Source organism: Lepidochelys kempii, chromosome 16, assembly GCF_965140265.1.
Source record: "Lepidochelys kempii isolate rLepKem1 chromosome 16, rLepKem1.hap2, whole genome shotgun sequence".
NCBI classification, from domain to species: Eukaryota; Metazoa; Chordata; order Testudines; family Cheloniidae; genus Lepidochelys; species Lepidochelys kempii.
The window spans coordinates 4,157,811-4,176,875 of NC_133271.1; the positions used below are offsets into that span (position 1 = coordinate 4,157,811).

General features: G+C 46.3%; 1 protein-coding gene across 3 annotated transcripts; it reads left to right on the top strand.

The window, feature by feature from the left end:
* Window positions 1-4,590: 4,590 nt before the first annotated feature.
* ZMYND19 (zinc finger MYND-type containing 19) lies at window positions 4,591-17,777 on the top strand. 3 transcript variants are annotated; one of them, XM_073314126.1, is made up of 8 exons: window positions 4,650-4,735; window positions 5,638-5,732; window positions 6,601-6,660; window positions 7,372-7,453; window positions 7,970-8,076; window positions 13,701-13,841; window positions 15,807-15,987; window positions 17,093-17,777. In XM_073314126.1, exons 4-8 carry the CDS (start codon window positions 7,451-7,453, stop codon window positions 17,234-17,236), a joined length of 576 nt encoding a protein of 191 aa, XP_073170227.1. In that variant the 5' UTR covers window positions 4,650-4,735; window positions 5,638-5,732; window positions 6,601-6,660; window positions 7,372-7,450; the 3' UTR covers window positions 17,237-17,777. The 3 variants fall into 3 exon arrangements, with proteins under 3 accessions (XP_073170226.1, XP_073170227.1, XP_073170230.1); XM_073314129.1 differs by lacking the exon at window positions 7,372-7,453 and having other exon boundaries at window positions 4,651-4,735; XM_073314125.1 differs by lacking the exons at window positions 5,638-5,732; window positions 7,372-7,453 and having other exon boundaries at window positions 4,591-4,735.
* The last annotated feature ends 1,288 nt before the right edge of the window (window positions 17,778-19,065 follow it).

The following is a 19,065-nucleotide window of genomic DNA, read 5'->3' on the forward strand; positions in this document are numbered from 1 at the left end:
TGTCTAGATGTTTTTGCTAACACTTATGCCTTGTATGAGCGAATGTCATATAATTAGCATAGTCAATTGTCCCAACAACCAATTAAATAGGGCACCCTTGCCTGCTACCACTGCCTAGAGAGAGCCAGGTGACCATTAGCTTGTTTGCTAGTACTGAGCCTAATCACAGAATCATAGAATATCAGTGTTGGAAGGGACCTCAGGAGGTCATCTAGTCCAACCCTCTGCCCAAAGCAGGACCAATCCCCAACTAAATCATTGCAGCCAGGGCTTTGTCAAACCTGACCTTAAAAACCTCAAATGAAGGAGTTTCCACTATCTCCCTAGGTAACCATTCCAGTGCTTCACCACCCTCCTAGTGAAAAAGTTTTTCCTAATAGCCAACCTAAACCTCCCTCACTGCAACTTGAGACCATTGCTCCTTGTTCTGTCATCTGCTACCACTGAGAACAGTCTAAAGCCATCCTCTTTGGAACCCCCTTTCAGGTAGTTGAAAGCAGCTATCAAATCCTCCCCTCATTCTTCTCTTCTGCAGACTAAACAATCCCAGTTCCCTCAGCCTCTCCTCATAAATCATGTGCTCCAGTCCCCTAATCATTTTTGTTGCCCTCTGCTGGACTCTTTCCAATTTATCCACATCCTTCTTGTAGTGTGGGGCCCAAAACCGGACACAGTACTCCAGATGAGGTCTCACCAATGCCAAATAGAGGGGAATGATCACGTCCCTTGATCTAATCTATCTAATGGTGAACAATGAAAGAGACGTATATGTTAGAGGAAAGGTATTCCAAATCCAAATTCTATAATACAAAAGACAGTGCCACTCAACCCTACTGAGTGCCTTTCCTGCCGCCATTGTAATGGCAATTGTGTGATCCCTCATCTAAGCTTCGTGCAAGGTAAGCGTTTTCCTCCAGTATTCTCTGCCACACATTTCCCCCTCCTTTCTTGAAGGAGTCATGGTATACGAGGATGGGGCTACGCTGACTTTTCTAAGTCCATCACTATAGCACAGTGGTTCTCAAACTTTTGTACTGGTGATCCCTTTCACGGAGCAAGCCTCTGAATGCGACCGCCCTTATACAGTAAAAACACCTTTTTTTATATTTAACACTATTACAAATGCTGGAAGTGAAGGGGGGTTTGGGGTGGAGGCTGACAGCTCGTGACCCTCCCACGTAATAACCTTGCGACCTCCTGAGGGGTGACAACCCCCAGTTGGAGAACCCCTGCTTTAGCACTCCCTTCCTACCAGATCACCCCAGCAGGCCTTCCTCCTGAGAAAAGAGTTCTGAGAACGACGCCACAAAGCCTAGACATCAGGGATAGAATCACAGAAATGCAGGGCTGGTCTAGTCCAGTCTTGTACACACCAGTGCTTACTTCGCTATAACTTAAGACACTCAGGGATGTGAACACGCCCCCCCAGAGCTGTACATTACCCCAGCCTAAGCGTTGGTATGGACAGCACTATGGTGGTGGAAGAAGCTCTCTCCCTTCCATAACTACGGCCACTCAGAGAGGTGCACGAGCAGCGCTACAAGGATGCAGCTACATCGGGGCAGCTGCACCACAGTAGCGATTCTCATGTAGATTAGCTCTAAGTATGATCTAAACCAGCGTTTCTCAACCTTTTTGATACCAGGGACCGGCTGCTGCCTTCCTAAACTGTGTCAGGGAGATCTCAGGCACCGGTGCCGGTCCATGGACCAGTCATTGAGAAACACTGATCTAGACCATCCCTGACAGGTGTTTGTCTAACCTGTTAATAAAAACCTTCAATGACGGAGATTCCACAACTCTGCACAATTTGTTCCAGTGCTTAACTACACTTACAGTTCAAAGGTTTTTCCTAATGTCTAACCTAAAGTTCCCTTGTTGCAATTTAAGCCCATTACTTTCTGTTCTTTCCTCAGTGGATAAGGAGAATAATGTATCACCCTCCTTTTTATAACAACCTTTTATGTACTTGAAAACTGTTATCATGTCCCTCCTCAGTCTTCTCTTCTCCAGACTAAACAAACACAACTTTCCTCATAGCTCATGTTTTCCAGACCTATAATAATTTTTGTTGCTCCCCTCTGGGCTTTCTCCAATTTGTCCACATCTTTACTGAAGTGTGGTGCACAAACCTAGACACAATACTCCAGTTGAGGCCTTATCAGTGCTGAGTAGAGTGGAAGAATTACTTCTTGTCTTGGTTACAACACTCCTGCTAATACAGTGGTTCTCAAACTTATGTATTGGCGACCCCTTTCATAGAACAGGCCTCTGAGTGTGACTGCCCTTTATACAGTAAAAACACTTTTTTATATTTAACACTATTATAAATGATGGAGGTGAAGCAGGGTTTGGGGGTGGAGGCTGAAAGCTCACAACCCCCCAGGTAAAAACCTTGCCACCCCTTGAGGGGTCACGACCCCCAGTTTGAGAACCCCTATGCTAATACCTCCCAGAATGATATTTGCTTTTTTTGCAACAGTATTACATTGTTGACTCATATTTAGTTTGTTATTCACTCTAACCCCCGATCCTTAGTACTCTTTCCTAGACAGTCATTTCCCATTTTGTATTTGTACAAATGATTATTCCTTCTTAAATGTAGTACTTTGTATTTATCCTTATTGAATTTCATCTTATTTATTTTAGACCATTGCTCCTATTTGTCAAGACCATTTTGAATTCTAATCCTGTCCTCCAATGCGCTTGCAACCGCTTCCATCTTGGTATTTGTTACACTCTACCTCAAAGCAGCACCCTAGAATCCCCATATTCACTGCTGTGTCATATGCATGCCTTGTGAGGTATCATTATAAAAGTATTGATCTGTTGGACATTAATATCCTGTTGAATTGTATGCGCATGTGAAATTATGAAATATTACTATGTGCGTGTTCTTGAAATATGTTATGAGGTTGGGAGACATACACTGCTGGCCTTTCAGTAATGACAAAGGGGCAACCATCACTGCCCGGCGTTGATGGCTCACCAAAAGGAATCCACAATCCCAGAGACACCTTGGAGAGGGCACCTATGTAGTGGGGACTACCTAACCCATGGGGATTGCCTAACCCCCACATCACAGCAAGGGTCTTTCTATCAGCTGGAAGAAAGTATAAAAGAGGGAAAGTTGTAGCATCACTTGGCCTCTCTCCCCCCCATCTCAACACCTGGAACTGGAAGACAAAGACTTTGAACTGGGGAGATTGGTCCCAGGCTGGAAAGGGATTCCAGCCTGGGTACTGAGAACTGTGAACTGCCTGTAACCTATATTAGGGTGAGCAACTGCTTGATTCAAATCTTGCTTGGTCTGCAGAATTTAGATTTAGATGACGTGCATCGAAGTGGGTATTCACCCACGAAAGCTTATGCTCCGTCTGTTAGTCTATAAGGTGCCACATCTGCTTTTACAGATCCAGACTAACACGGCTACCCCTCTGAGAATTTAGATTGTGAGTTTAGTCTTATTTCTTATGTAACCAACTCTAATCTCTATGCCTGCTACTTATAATCACTTACAATTTATCTTTCTGTAATCAATAAATCTGTTTTTATATTTTACCTAAAACAGTGTGTTTTTGGTTGAAATGCTTGGGGAATCTCAGCTCAGACGACAAAGGCTGGTGCATGTCTGCTTTCCTTTGTTGAAGTGGCAAACTAATTAATGAGCTTGCGCTGTCCATGAGAGTCGTAAGTAGTGCAAAATAGCTTATTTCTGGGGTTAAAGGCTAGGGTGACTTGCTGGTGCCTCTCTTTATATGATTCATGAGTGGCTTTTGGAGCATTCATGCAATTTGGCTGGTGTGGGGCTCACATACAGGTGGCTGAGTGATCACAGTGCCAGGAGGGGTTTGCTGTTTGTCACTGGCACAGCTTTGTGTGAGACATTCCAAGCTGGAGAGTTAGGGGGGCATAGCATTCCCACAGCTCCGGGTTGTACGCAGGGGATTCCCTCACAGTTCTGTTCACAAACTTTGTAAGGTTTCAGAGTAGCAGCCGTGTTCGTCTGTATTCGCAAAAAGAAAAGGAGTCCTTGTGCCACCTTAGAGACTAACCCATTTATCTGAGCATGAGCTTTCGTGAGCTACAGCTCACTTCATCGGATGCATGCCGTGGAAAATACAGTGGGGAGATTTATATACACACAGAGACGGCTGCTACTCTGAGACCTAGGACAGACACGCTCGATATGCCCTTCCAGCTCGATCGTGAGCCGTTGATAACCACTCTCAGCAGGGGCCCCAGGGGCTGCGGGCCGGGCAGGGGGCCCAGGGGGCCGGTGCACGGGGGCGGGGGCCGGGCGTAGTCCAAGGGGTTTCGGAGGGGGGCGGCGGCACTGGCCGGCGAGGCTCGAGGAGGCGGCGGCGCCTTTAACCCCCCCCCCGGTGGCGTCGCTCCGCTCCAGTGTTGGCGGCACAAAGCTTCCCGCGAGTGTGACGTCATTGTGTGTGGCCGCTGCCCCGCGTCACGCCGCACAGCCGCGCCTCCCGATTGGGCGCGAGCGCGGCGGAGGCGGGTGACGCGCAGCCCGACGCGTGCCGTGATTGGCCGAGCGCCGCAGGGAGGGCGGCGGGGTGCTGTCCCGCCCCCCGGGTGTGCGCGAGGCGGCGGCGCGTGGCAGCGGCGGCTCCGGGCTCAGAGTCCCGAGCGCAGGCGGCGGCGCCGAGCCCGGCCCGGCCCGGCCATGACCGACTTCAAGCTGGGGATCGTGCGGCTCGGCCGGGTGGCCGGCAAGGTGCGCGGCGCGGGGCGGCGGGGCTCGAGCGCGGCCGGGCGCGGGCCCTGGGCGGCGGCGGCGGCCCTGGCGGGGCCCGCGGGGGCTCCCAGGCGGCAGCGCTGCCCCGGGCACGCGGCGGGCGGGAAGCGCGGCCCTCGCCGGGGCGCGGGAGTCGCTGGGGGGCGGGCCCGGGGCCGCTCCGCGTCGGGGCGCGCGGGGCCCGGCCGGGCTGCCCGGGGCGTTCGTGTCCCCGGCCCGAGGGTCGCAGCCTCGTCCCGGGGACGATGGGGCGGGCGGCGCCAGCGCGGGGGGCGGTCTCCGGCCGCGGGGCCTGGGCGCTCGGGCCGGCTCCGCTCGTCGATGGAGCCGCTGCCGAGTCCGCCCGTGCCCGGCGTGTGCTCGCGCCCAGCCCGGGTCCTGCCGCGGGGCTCGGCCCGTCCCGCGCCGCGCCGCTCGTGCGTCGCCGCGATGCCTCCGGGCGCGGCGCTCCTGGGCGGGCGGGGTCGCCTTCGCGGGCCCCAGGTTTCGGGGGAGACGCGGGCGGTCGCCGCTGAGCGGCCTCCGCGTCTGTTCTCCGCTTTTTCTGAGTTCGTGGGGGGGCGACGGGGCTTTGACAGGAGCGAGGGCGGCCGCGAGCGCGGGGCGCGCTGCCCCCGGGGCTGTGGCGGCGGGCGGGGCGGGCGGGGCGCGCTGCCCCCGGGGCTGTGGCGGGGCGCGCTGCCCCCGGGGCTGTGGCGGGGCGCGCTGCCCCCGGGGCTGTGGCGGGGCGCGCTGCCCCCGGGGCTGTGGCGGGGCGCGCTGCCCCCGGGGCTGTGGCGGGGCGCGCTGAGGAAGGGCTCCTCGGGCTCAGAGGCGCCTCTCTGCGCTGTAGAGGTTGGTCCAGTTACAGACCTTACCTCGCCCACCTGGTCTCTCCCCAGGGCACGGGGGCGCATTCCTCCCCTCCGCTCCGGAGCGGCGACCCGCCGCGGGGGTCCTTCGCCCTACGGGGCTGAACATATTCTTTCTAGATTAGGTAACGGGTAAATAACTGGATACATCACTAATATTTTAATAACTTCCACAATGCTAGTGGATCCTGTATTAAACCTAGGGTCTGGATGCTTTGCCATCCCACTTCACATGGCAAGCCTTGGTTGTGTAAGGCAGCAGATTCTGAAGTCCCCTGGGGGGGCCCGCAAGCAGGTTTCAGGGGGTCCACCAAAGTAAACCAGAGAGCAGGGCCGGTGTTGGACTCTATGGGGCTTAGGGCAGAAAGCCAAAGCTGCGTGGGGCTGAAGCCAAAGCCGGAGCAACTTAGCTTTGCGGAGCCCCTGTCATGTGGGCTTTCAAAGGCAGTTGCCCTGCTTGCTATCCACTAGTGCCAGCCCTGGCTTTTAATCTACTGGACATGCAGAAAAATAGGAGGGATAGGAGGAGGAATTGGGGGGAGGGATAGCTCAGTGGTTTGAGCATTGGCCTGCTAAACCCAGGGTTGTGAGTTCAAACCTTGAGGGGGCCATTTAGGGATCTGGGGCAAAAATTGGGGACTGGTCCTGCTTTGAGCAGAGGGTTGGACTAGATGACCTCCTGAGGCCCCTTCCAACTCTGATATTCTATGATTCTATGATAGTTGTTGTGGAACAGATGGGCCATGGAGGTTTTATGGGGAGGGGGGTGCAGAAAGAAAGAGGTTGAGAACCCCTGGTGTAAAGAATAGAGCTAAAAAATCTGTTCCCAGTAAAGTGATGTCGTCAGGAACCGGTTGTGCAGGTGCTGCTTACTTGCCGAGTTAAAATACTGCTAGTTAAATTCTACTGTAGAATAACTTCAGTATTAACCTTATATCTTTCAAAAAGTTACAGCTGTTCTTAACTGCCTTTAACATGTTTGGTATATTTTAGACAAAGTACACGCTAATAGATGAACAAGACATCCCATTAGTGGAGAGTTACTCTTTTGAGGTAAGTGTTCTGAGCTTTAAGTTCTCTGAGCCAATGTGGTTATTAGACTCTTGACATACTGTGGCTAGAATAGTGCTAGCAAATGACAATTCCCCTCTCTAGAGAGGATAGATAGCTATTAACATTACTACTAGCCTCTAAGTTTACAGCAAAAAGAAAAAGAGTACTTGTGGCACCTTAGAGACTAACCAATTTATTTGAGCATGAGCTTTCGTGAGCTACAGCTCACTTCATCGGATGCATACCATGGAAACTGCAGCAGACTTTATATACACACAGAGAATATGAAACAATACCTCTTCCCACCCCACTGTCCTGCTGGTAATAGCTTATCTAAAGTGATCATCAAGTTGGGCCATTTCCAGCACAAATCCAGGTTTTCTCACCCGCCACCCCCCCATACATAATGAGACATACATAATTACAATTGTTAAGCTGCAACCTTGTTTAAAAAGGTTTAGTTATAGGGTAAATCTATAGAGGCAGAAAAGGTCTATTTTCAATCAAGTTAGCTTAACTCAATTGAACCCCCTCCCTATACCTGGGTAGACACAACCTTTAAGACTGTGGTGTTCACAGACCAGCTCAACTGTCCTTAAAGGTATTAAACTGTGTATGTGGGTGTTAAGGTGGGTGGGGTGGTTTAAAAAACACACCCTTTTTTGTCTGTGTAGAGAAAGATCATGTTTCCCTTTTCCTTCTCCATTCCAGTCCCATTAGCAGCTGCTGTGGTGTGGTGAGGAAAACATAATAAATTCTGAAGCAACAAGTGTGGGCTCTACATGACTCAATGGTGAATTCTGTCTGTCTTTCAAAAGTCCTTCTAAGGCCCCTGTACCATAATATCTGAGTCATTACAATTTTTAATGCACTTATCCTACCAGCATCCCTGTGCGATTGGGAAGTACTGTTATCCCCATTTTACAAACGGGGCACAGTGGCACAGAGAGACCAGGTGACTTGTCCATTGTCTGTAGCAGAGCAGAGAAGCTAGGCTGACACCCTAACCACAGGCCCACGTCGTCTTTGCCCATAGCATTTCTGCTGTGTGTAGTCAACCTCTTCCTTCTCCCCAGATCATCACATTTGTGCAATAGCAGAACCTTTTGGTCTCTGTCTAATACAGAAGTATTAAATAACTAAAATCCCATTAAGATGAAGTGGCACATAATCAGTTTCCTGCAGTAGCAGGGGGCAGATGATGTTGGGTGTTGGTCTTTCCTATCTCCCATTTCCCAAATGGAATGTTAAGCAATGCTGCTGACAGTTGAATGCCCTTGGTCACAGAACACTCTTTCCTTCTCTCCAGGCTCGGATGGAGGTAGATGCTGATGGAAATGGTGCTAAAATATTTGCTTATGCTTTTGACAAAAACAGAGGAAGGGGATCTGGGCGTCTGCTGCATGAGCTACTGTGGTAGGTGTACAAAGAATTAATATACTAAAGGTTTCAGTCAGGGGTGTAGCTTGCAATCTTCAGTTTGTTTGTACATTAAATAATGTATTATGTGCATTAAATGCATTATTACACTAACAGTGGGTGCAATTAGAGATCTGCTTTGTTACAAGGCTTTAATAAAGAACAAAACCAGTCTCTCTGTAAGAAATGTTGCTCATGGGAAACTAATTGTTTGCCCGAATTATGCCCATCTATACCCATAGTTTAAATCTAGGAGTTACTAAATTCCTAGAATCTTTGGGTTCTGTTCACCCCATCATATGCAAGTATAACTTCCAGTAGTACCAGTGAGATGTGAATGTTTTGTGTGTTTGCTCAGTCTTATGAATGATTGATTGGGATAGGACAATGCTAAAGGTTCAACAGACTGTTTCAACGTGGTGGTGCTTTGTTTGCTACTAACTTCCAAGTTTGTACACTTTATTGAATACTAGTCAGTGCCCTAGATCCTTTGTCAGGCAAGTCACCTGTGCCTCCTATCTAAACACTTCAGAGGCTGATATGTTCAGTACTTTAAATTGGTTATTTAACTTTGTAAAGTGTGTGTTCTCCTGTCTAGCTATCTTGTAGGAACTTATTTTGCTCCCTTTTATGCACAGAACAAAGCCTTGACTATCATTGGTAACTAAAAACTTAACTTAAAAGTTTGTAGAAAAGGTACTGCTTATGGTGAGGTTTCAGAGTAGTAGCCGTGTTAGTCTGTATCCGCAAAAAGAAAAGGAGTACTTGTGGCACCTTAGAGACTAACCCATTTATTTGAGCATAAGCTTTCGTGAGCTACAGCTCACTTCACTGGATGAAGCTGTAGCTCGCAAAAGCTTATGCTCAAATAAATTTGGTAGTCTCTAAGGTGCCACAGGTACTCCTTTTCTTTTTGCTTATGGTGAGAGAATCCTGAAGTAGTCATTGAAAGCCCTTTATTTTGAGAAATAAACCTAGGGATATTGTTTGTTGGTCACCTTGATGAGTTCGTATATTGTTTCCCTAAATTGGAGTTGTCCAGAAAATACCCACTCAAACCTACCGCTTAATGAATTTTCTGGCTAAATATTCATGCAACTGTGGGACCCCCCTGAGATTCCCCTCCTCCCCCCAAATAGTGTTTTCACATACTGCCCCCTCACTGGTGTCTAAGGCCTGTGTTAGAAATGTTAGGTCAACCCAGCTACCTTGCTCAGGGGTGTGACACAGTTAAACAATAAACCTCTTGTGTAGACAGCGCTATGTCAACAGAAGAATTCTGCGGTGGACCTAGCTACCCACCTGTCAGGGAGGTGGATTACCTATACTGACAGGAGAAACCCTCCTGTCAGCATAGGTAGTGTCTACGCTGAAGCGTTGCTGCTGTATCATTTCAAGTGTAGACAAGTCCTCAGCATTCTGCACCTGTTAGGTTTAGTGCCTCTGGCAAAGCTGGATAATCTTGTTGCAAAGGTAACTGACTATAATTGTTTAGTAAATCAGATTGCCCACTGCAGTAGACACAAACCTAATGCTGTAATAACTAAAGTCCATAAGTAGAATTAATAATCCCATAAAAGGATACAGCTTTTGTTCAAATGACTGACTGAAAGTTATCCATATTGTGGTGGTCCAGCTGTTTGCATATTGAGCAGCCCATTCATTCCCTCTTTCAGTAACAAGACTGCTTTACTGTTTGAATAAATTCTAATGAATTCAGTTGAATTGTGTACATAAAATAGTATCTCTTTATGCTCCCTCCCCGTGCATGTATGCATTATGATTAAGGCTACGTTTTAGTCATAGGTATTTTTAGTAAAAGTCATGGGCAGTAAACAAAAATTCATGGCCCATGACCTGTCCATGACTTTTACAACAAATACCAATGAATAAAACTTGGGGGGGGGGGGGCTGCCTAGGGCCCTCGCGGGTGCTTGGGCAGGGGGAGTGGGGCAGTGGTACGTGGTCCTGGATCCGGGACTCCTGCTGGTTCCGGGGGGATTGGGTTGCCGGGGCTGGCAGGCTCCTTACCTGGCTCCGCACCTCCCCTCTTCCCCCCTGCAGCAGCAGCAGAGTTTGGGTGTGGGAGGGGGCAGGGGATTGGGGCATGGGACGGAGTGAGGCAGACTGAGTGGCGCTTACCTGGGGGGTTCCCCAAAAGCGGCGACATCCCTCTTGCTTAGCTGCTAGGCGGAGGTATGGCCAGGCAGCTCTGGGTGCTACCTTTGCCTGCAGGCACTGCCCCCACAGCTCCCATTGGCTGTGATTCCCGACCAATGGGAGCGGTGAAGCTAGCGCTATGGGCAGAGGCAATGTGCAGAGCTGCCTGGCCACGACTCCGCCTAGCAGCTGAGCGAGGGGGATGTTGCCACTTCTGGGGAGCCCCCCAGGTAAGCGCCACTCAGTCTGCCTCACTCCGTCCCATGCCCCAATCCCCTGCCCCATTCCACACCCCAACTGCTGTGGGGGCAGGGGGAGATTCAGTGGCCCAAGAGACTGCCCCTGAGCCAGGCACACCAGCCACTGCAGAAGTCACTGAGGTCACGGAATCCGTGACGTCCGCGACCTCTGTGACAAACTCGCAGCTTTAATTATGATAACCTTTAGTTACATGGGGACACATTCTGGGCAAGTATTCCTCCCTGCCTAATTCCTCCCACAACGTGGTTGCAGGCACCATCCAGCTACAGCCTGGTCAGTGGTCTTGGGCTTTTTCCTGCCCCAGTAATCCGAGCTCCAGTGTCGCTCAGATTGACTTACATGAATTGACTTACAGAACAAAACCCCGTGTTCTCCTTGGCAGGCCAAGCCCGAAGTTCTGCCCTCCTTCCAAGTGGGCTGTGACGCTAAAGCACTTTGAGGTCTTTAAATGAAACGATGAAGTGTTGTCCTCATCCAATAGCCAGTCACGGTTCCCAACCCCAAACCTTGCCTCTTTTCTAAACCTAATTTCAGAACCGGCGAAAACTGCAGCAGGTAGAAAAGTTTGAGTCAGTTGGCATTTTCTGCAAGAATGCAGCTTATACTGCAAGAGCTAAGCTTGTCTGCCTGACATTACTGATGAGTTGTTGCCATTTTAGGGGTTGTCTACTTAACAATCTTGAGTTAGTACTGCATATTGCGGTTTCAAAATAAGTGTCGAAACTGCCTTTGACACCAGTTTAACTAAAATTAGTTTAAAATCACAGCTCAGCCCTCAGCACAGGAAACTAGCTACTCCCAGAATGCAAAGGGGAAGCTTATTTCTCTCTATCCTATTTACTTCAATGGAGTGTGATTTGCAGCACTTAGTTGGGACTAAATGGTGACAGCAGCCTAAACAACACTGCCAATGTCCTTTACAAAAGGGCTCCATATCCTTCCCTGTTATACTTGCCCATGGCCTTAGGACAGGCCCTTGCCTATTCATTCCCCAAAGCAGGATTTTCATGTCTCCCTGGCTAATCTGCCCTCAGGATGAGTTTTCCTTCCCCACTCATCCTTTTTTATTCTCAGAGGCATGAGTCGTCCTGTGGAAAAAATAGCCTGATCGTGTAATTAAAGACTCTATCACGCATAGACACGGGGCCAAATTAAGGTTGCATGTGCACCTTTAATTCAGGCATTTTCTAACTTTTGATTGCTTGACTTTGCAAATGTAGTGTTCTTCTAACATATGTATTATTTCATAGGGTTTTTTAAAAAGCAAACTAAAAAAACAAATTCCATCATGTGGCATCCTACTGACATCCCTGTGTGTTAACGGCAGGATTGGAATATTTAGATCCACTGCACAGGCTTCTACCACTTGAGCTACTGGGGTAACTGATTGCAGTAATAGGTTGTCATCTTATGTGGACCAGCACTCGAAGGGGATGAGCTGCACACTTTGCTAATGGGTTTCCCAGATATTGTTTGACAGGAGAGGAATGGAGAGATGCAGGAATCTTGGTCTTTATTTCAGGCTCTGGCCTACCCTAGTAGGCATGTGTTCTTCTGCCCATTCTCCCAGGCTTGACTGCTTCTGCCCAATCATTGATTCCTTGTCCCAGTCTCCTCAGTCTTCTCATCCCAGTTTGACTCCCTGACTCTATCAGATGCCACCAGTTAGATCATTGAGAGCACAGGCGGGACAGGCTCCTTGCTCTTAATTCTAGTGCCTGGTCCCACCCAGGTCCAGAGGAGCAGTTAAAAGTAAAATCCAGCTTTGCATCCTGCAGCCTGGGCTGGAGCATGCATTGTGGCTCTGAGGATGACACATTGCAGTCTGGTCAGCACTGGGAGCAGAGAGAGGCATATATGGAATTGTCAGACGTCTTTACTGCTAAGTTCTAATGTCTTCACTGAGTATGTGCAAACTGATTTTTTGAAAGGCTTGTGACCACATTTGAGTGGATTTTCATGGGGAAGGCAAAAGGCACATCCTTGATGCAAAGGCTGTCCCCGGTCTAAAGCAGGGGAGTGCTAGAGCATTTCAAAGAAAAGGACTCAAGAATTTTTTTTTTAACATGGACAAAATATGTTTTCTAATCCTGGTTCTCAGGAACAGTTGAACCTTTTTGGCTGAAATTTTCCAAAAACATCTAGCCTGAGGCAGACCCCCAATGTGGAAAATTTTAACTTAAACTGTTAAAATTAGGCAAAGTTTTATAAGCAACTGAAAACAGGGACTTATAATGGGAAGTGTGGGGCAAGCTTAATGAGCTGTGCCTCCATCCCCACATGAAATACCTTTAATGTTCATTGCTCCTACTGTTAACATTCTCTTATAGTGCTGTAAATTACTCGTCGCTTTCCAAAGCACATAGCCGGATCCAGCTCCCTGCCCTGCAGACTTGCACTCTGAAATTAAGACATGGAGGAATAATTCAGGACAGGAGTGATTTAGAGAGATTGCTACACGAAATGAGTTGGGAATAGAAAAGGAGGATGGGCCAGGAATGACACTTGCCCATGGACAGAAAGCAGGTTGATGGGGTGAAAGAGCAGAAGAAAGATGAAAGGAACAGTAATGGGGGGAGGCATGTAGGGAATGAAAGGAGTAGGAGGAACTAAATGTAGATGGGGAGGAGGGTGGTATATTAAGCAAGGCCTGTAAATTCTAATTGTCCAACCTCTTTGTTTAAACAAATCTCTATTTGTACCTGCTGGTCACGAAAGCCCACAGTGGTTCCAAAGGAGTCTTTATAGTGTGTACTGTATAGAATTACTGGCACTAAAATGGTGCTTGCTGGTTACTGGTGAAGCTCTGGAGCCTTTAAGTCCTTGCTCAGAGACTTCCTAATGGAGCTCTAACTGTGTTGCATGTGCATGTTACGCATGCACCTAAGTGTATCTGATCTAATGCATCTTGACTGTCCTAACGTCTTGCAGAAGTGCTATAAAATTTTATTCTGTAATTTCAATTAAGGGAGTAGACTGTGGCCTTACAATTAAATTTTTGAGCTAGAGCACTTTTATGGCAGAATAGTAAACTTGTGGAATAAGTCTATTCTAATAAGAATGCCATGAAGATCTGTCACTACAGTGACATGAATGTTATCTCTGATACACTACTCCTTCTGGCAAGGAGCCACACCATCCATGGTCTATGGAGAACTGTACTTTGCTGTGAACTGCAAATTGTATTTAATCTCTTCCAGGGAGAGGCACCGGGGAGGGATTGCCCCAGGATTTCAAGTGGTGCATTTGAATGCAGTGACGGTAGACAACCGACTGGACAATCTGCGTTTAGTCCCGTGGGGATGGAGACCCAAGGCTGAAGACATTTCTAGTAAACAAAGGTATATCAAAGCAATATTTATGGGTGAGATGTAATGGAGCTCAGGAGTAAGCTGCATCCAACAAATTATTATTGTGGTTTATAGACAAAACAAACTGTCATCACTGTGACCAACTGTCTCCCCTCCTTTTCTGTTCTTTGTCTTTTAGAATTGTGGCAGGGACACTCGCAAACCAACGAAAAATTTCCATTGATGATGATCAGAATTTAGATAGGCAAAATTAAAAAAAAAAAGTCGTGAATTAATTACTTTGTCTATTCTGATATGACATTGACAATATGTAGTTTAGTGGTTATAAAGCTTTACTTTTTTGAGTTTCAATGTGTTCTGTTGTTACATATTGTCTAACCCTCCCCCTGTAATTTTCCACAACTGTGAAAACTTAGATTAAAATACAAAAAATTAAAAATACATTGATATCTACTTAAACTACAAAAATTGAATTCCACCAAGGCTATTTATATCATAATTGTTGAAAGAAGAAAACAATCAAAATCTTGTTGGCTACAAATGTAGCTTTTTATTAAACTTGCATACATTCCATTCCACTTGGATGATGGCATTTGGGCATCATAAAACTAAGTCTGCAGTTTTAACTGGATAAAGGATTTCAATTCCTGTCCTAAACGGTTAAACGCTACACAGTAGCCTCCTAACTTTCCAGAAGTTGCTGTAGGTCAGTTGATGAAGTGTTCCCTGTGCGTAGCTTGTAAAGTGCTTACAATCCCTTGTGATAATAGGGGTTATGTGACTTGAAGTAGATACTATTAAAAAAATGGCTCAGCCCCTAGGATCAGGAGTGCTTGTTTGGAGTCATAGTTTGACATCACAGTAGTTTTGCAGTAACTACCTGTGATGTCAGGATTTCTTAGGTCAAGTAGACGCATCAGCAGATGCAACAACTGTCTAGCAGATGTTTCTGTAATGTCCATCACTACAGCATCTAATGCGGAAACAATCCTGTCACTTGTGTTGCACTACTAGTAATAAAGATCACTCAATCCCCATAACCTAGATCTTTGAAATGTATTAAAGTGTTGTGTAACAAGCCAAGCATGACAATATTACAACTGGCTAATATCAAGCAATAAAAGATAAAAACCTACCTCCTGCAACTTGAGGAAACTAAAATTAAACGAAAAACATGAAGGGAGATGATAGCTCAGCCTTGAGTGCAAACTATTTTGGGGGTCTTTCCAGCATAGTTTGCATAGAGATTTAGTGCGGAGAAAAATCTTGCCACATACAGTTAGTCCTGAGAAATCCCGTGCTTGGTGCTCAAATACTGTGTTGCTGAAGCCAGTAGCACGATCTTTAGTCATCTGGCATTTAGCTCGTTATAGTGCACTTGTGGCTCTTATCCTGAGGCACCAAAATTCCAGCATAGCTGATATGAGCCAACAAATGCAGTGGTATTCAAGCTTAATATTAAACACAAAGTGAGTTACTGGAATCAGATTCCATCCTATTGTGCTAGTGTATTGTGGGGGCCTGAGTCTGTGCTCCGCTGCATAGACTATGGTCCATATAAGTTTCAGACCTCACTCATCTCCCTGAGTGATGTTTTGTTTCAGTTGTATGGTACAGTCTTAATAACATTAGAACAGTGTATGTGTTATGTTAGTGGAGACCTATGGGCTTCAATCTCATTAATTTCTTCGTCTACTAAGTTGAAATAGCTGCAGCACCAGTAAGATGATGATGTTCAGAACATTGGTCAATTTAAGAAACTTCCTTTGAGAAACTGGTGAATGGCAAGAGTTTCTACATTAGAGCAGGCCAGGAGAGCTCAAACTGGGGAACAAGCCCTTTAATCGATCCTTATTTAAATACAGTGTCCTCAATTAAACATTTTTTGGTGGTAGTTTTTGCATCAGGCCTGAAAAGAGGCTGGTTAAGGGAGGAATGCAAATGGACCCTTAACTCTAATGGGGTTAAAGAATTCATGTGTTTTTTCTGTTAAAGGGAACAAAGTCTGTACTGGCTGGCGATCCAGCAGCTTCCCACTGATCCAATAGAAGAGCAGTTTCCTGTGCTGAATGTAACGCGGTATTACAACGCTAATGGGGACGTTGTGGAGGAAGAGGAAAACTCATGCACATACTATGAATGTCACTACCCCCCATGCACAATGATTGAAAAACAGGTGTGTTCAAAGTACACTGAAAGTAGCGATGGAAGAGACCCACTAGGCCACGTTGTGTCCAAAGATTGTTCCCTGCAGTGTAGTCTCCAGTGCTTTGCCTTGTCTAGATTTAAGTGTCTCAAACCATCCCTAATCTTCATCTGAGACTCTATAGAAGAAAATTCCCTGCCTTAATAACTGCAAGGTATTTTTTCTAGTAGTACTAATTTTCTCTTTTTCATTTGAATTTCATTACTCCCCGTTAGACCACCACGAAGCCTGAGGAATTGTTAAGGTGTTTACACTCTGAGTAATTGGCTGTATACCACAGTTACGTGTATAATCCATGCAGACTGAATATCAAAATGCTTTAGCAAGTATGCATGGTGGGAGGTACACAAAGTGGGCTATTCCAGATGACAAGAGCTGCAGAGAAGGCTCTTCTGTTATAAGTGGCAAGGTTGTGAAGGGACAGCAAGGCAGCCAGTGGTGGGGAAGGGTTAAGCAAATCCATTGGGGTTTTAAAAATAGGAAATCTTGAACTGGAACCTGAACTGATCTAATAAACTTGCTGAGAGGGTGTTAATGCTGCTTTGTATGTCAGAGGATGGGCAGCAGCATTCTGTGCCTGTTGGAGAGCTGCAGAAAACTGAAAAGAGGGGAGTTGCATTAGACAAGAGGCGATAAAACTGCAGATGAAGATCTGAGCAGTAGAGGAGTCAAAGTAGTAGCATGCCTAACCATTGCTAGGAAGGAGGTGATAGGCAACCTTTAGACAAAGGAGTTTTGGAAGGGAAAACTGGCAGAGAGTAGATGGGGTGAGGGGTGGTCTGAGTGCTGAGCCTCGTCTCAATGAAGCAGATATCTGAAAATGTGAAATGGTCAGTGGTCGCAGCTCATTACATCTGTTAACTTCTCAGTGCTGCAGTTGCCCTTAGAGCATAAGCTAGTGCAATGGTTGCACATCCTACTGATTCAGTGAATCTAGTTGTTGGATGTTCATATTTCCCAAATGCTGATAGATTTATGATGGGGCTTGTCAGTGTGTCTGGCTTCTTGGGGAATGGCTTACCTGGACTGTTGGGGCTGAGCTGGCTAACTGATCACTCTTCTGCATTTTTTCTAGTTACGTGAATTCAATATATGTGGCCGATGCCAGGTAGCAAGGTACTGTGGGTCTCAGTGCCAGCAGAAGGACTGGCCTGCTCACAAGAAGCACTGTCGGGAGAAGAAACGAACCTTCCAGCAAGAGCTCGGACCAGAACGATGACCGGGTGGCACAGGCCTCTCAGCAGCAGGATTCCTTCTCAAAGGCATTGGACTCTTGCTTTTGCACAGTAATGACAGACTGCTTATTGAAGCCAGAGGCACTGAAGAAGACAAACCCTGTGATGCTTGAGCAGAATAGCTGACTGGACTAAGCCAGCTCTGACTGGTGCTGTGGAAAGGGATTGGGTCTTCCCTTCCAGTATTATATTCTCAAGCAAAAAGACTACTGTGGAGGCTCCGGGCAGGAAGCTTCTCATTATTTATATGTTAATATGTTTGTAAACTCATGTACAGTTTTTTGTTAGAAATTCTCAATAGGACACATTTACTGTAATGTTCAGATGAGAACACATTGTTGGCCTACAAGTAAAAAAACTGTCATGTAGCAAAAGCTTTTCCTCCCATGTGGCTAAATGGTATCTGTGGCTGTGCCAAGGCCAGGAGACTGGCTCAGACATCAGCAGTTACTCTGGAGAACTCTGCATGGAAGTTTATATTTAAAAAAGCAAAACAAACAAAGTAAAGGGTTGGAATGAACTGTTGTCTGCTCTGCTCTGTAGTTTTCTCCTGTTCCCTTTTAGCCATTTCTGAAGCTCAGTAACACTTCGTCTTTACATCTCTTACTAAGCATTTTCTTTCTAGTACACCAAGCCTTGACACTGGGCAGAATTCAGGGTATCATCAAAGAGACTGGAAGGGCATGGAGCTAGTTGATCCCACTTGCACTGGAGAAGGGCTGCTAGAGATTATGCTTTGTGTTTGCAGAAAGTTAAATCTGGTTTCCTGCTGTCAAACCTTTGTATGCTCATGAATGTGTACCTGTAGCCAAAGGATCTTCTCTCTTGCTTCTCCAGATATCTGATCTTGCTTCTCCAGATAACTGATCTGGTAGGTCCAGTGATTGCTTTGGGATACTCCTTACTTTAAAGAGATGCTATCAATCTGAAAATCATATCTTTCTGAATTTTTTTTACTTAATAGTGAAAATTAACATCAAAAATGTTGGAAGGAAAATTTTTTGACCTGCTTTGGAAAAGAGAACTATTTTGGCCCCTCTTGCTTTTTTATTATGTATAATAGATACTGGAATTTTATGCTTGCTTTTTCCTTAGAAATGCCAGAAACATCAAATTTGGGTGCTCTCTATTGTTTTTGAGGAACTAAATGGGTGACTCAAATACGCAGTGTAAATTTTCTCTGTCCTTAATAGACTATTAATAGGTATTGAATTCTGAAAGAGCTTTTTCTCCAAGTTTTTAGTAAAATAAGTGTTAACCTAAAGAACCTGAAAAAAAAATCCCTTCAGTTGGGTTTCACTTCTTTGGTCCATGGGTCAGTCCTCCTAGTTCATTTCTCTCGAGCGTCTGCCATGAAACCCCAGTAGTTTTACCTGTCAATATTGCATAGTTATAAGGGCCTTTTTTTAAACCCCTTCCCAAGCAATGTATAAACTAAGCCCAAGAAAAAGCCCTCTCATGGGAATGTGTACCGGGGGTTATACCAGTAAAACTATGCTGGTTTTAATTAACACCTTAGCATATAAAGTAGCACATAATTAGTTGCTTTAAATGAACCAGTAGAAGTTCCTGTGAATGCAAAAAGGGACATAGATACATATGATGCTGGTCCTGTTTTCTGCTTGTTTCAATAGGCAGATAATTAGCATGACTGACATTTTTTTTCATGGCACTATCTCAGTGCACTGGCACTAAGGACCATAATCCATGCAGCAGCTCTTTGAGGATTTTTAATCATTGTGCAGAACAGACTGTTAGAAACAATGTTTAACTTTTTGCTATAGTGGTAGGTTTTATTTGTAAAAAAAAAAAA

Bases quoted from the DNA above. Each gene is read 5' to 3' on its own strand.
- ZMYND19 (XM_073314125.1), top strand. From the start codon at position 4,685: ATGACCGACTTCAAGCTGGGGATCGTGCGGCTCGGCCGGGTGGCCGGC. The intron at 6,661-7,969 runs GTAAGTGTTCTG...CCTTCTCTCCAG, and splicing joins TGGAGAGTTACTCTTTTGAG to GCTCGGATGGAGGTAGATGC. The intron at 8,077-13,700 runs GTAGGTGTACAA...AATCTCTTCCAG, and splicing joins CTGCTGCATGAGCTACTGTG to GGAGAGGCACCGGGGAGGGA.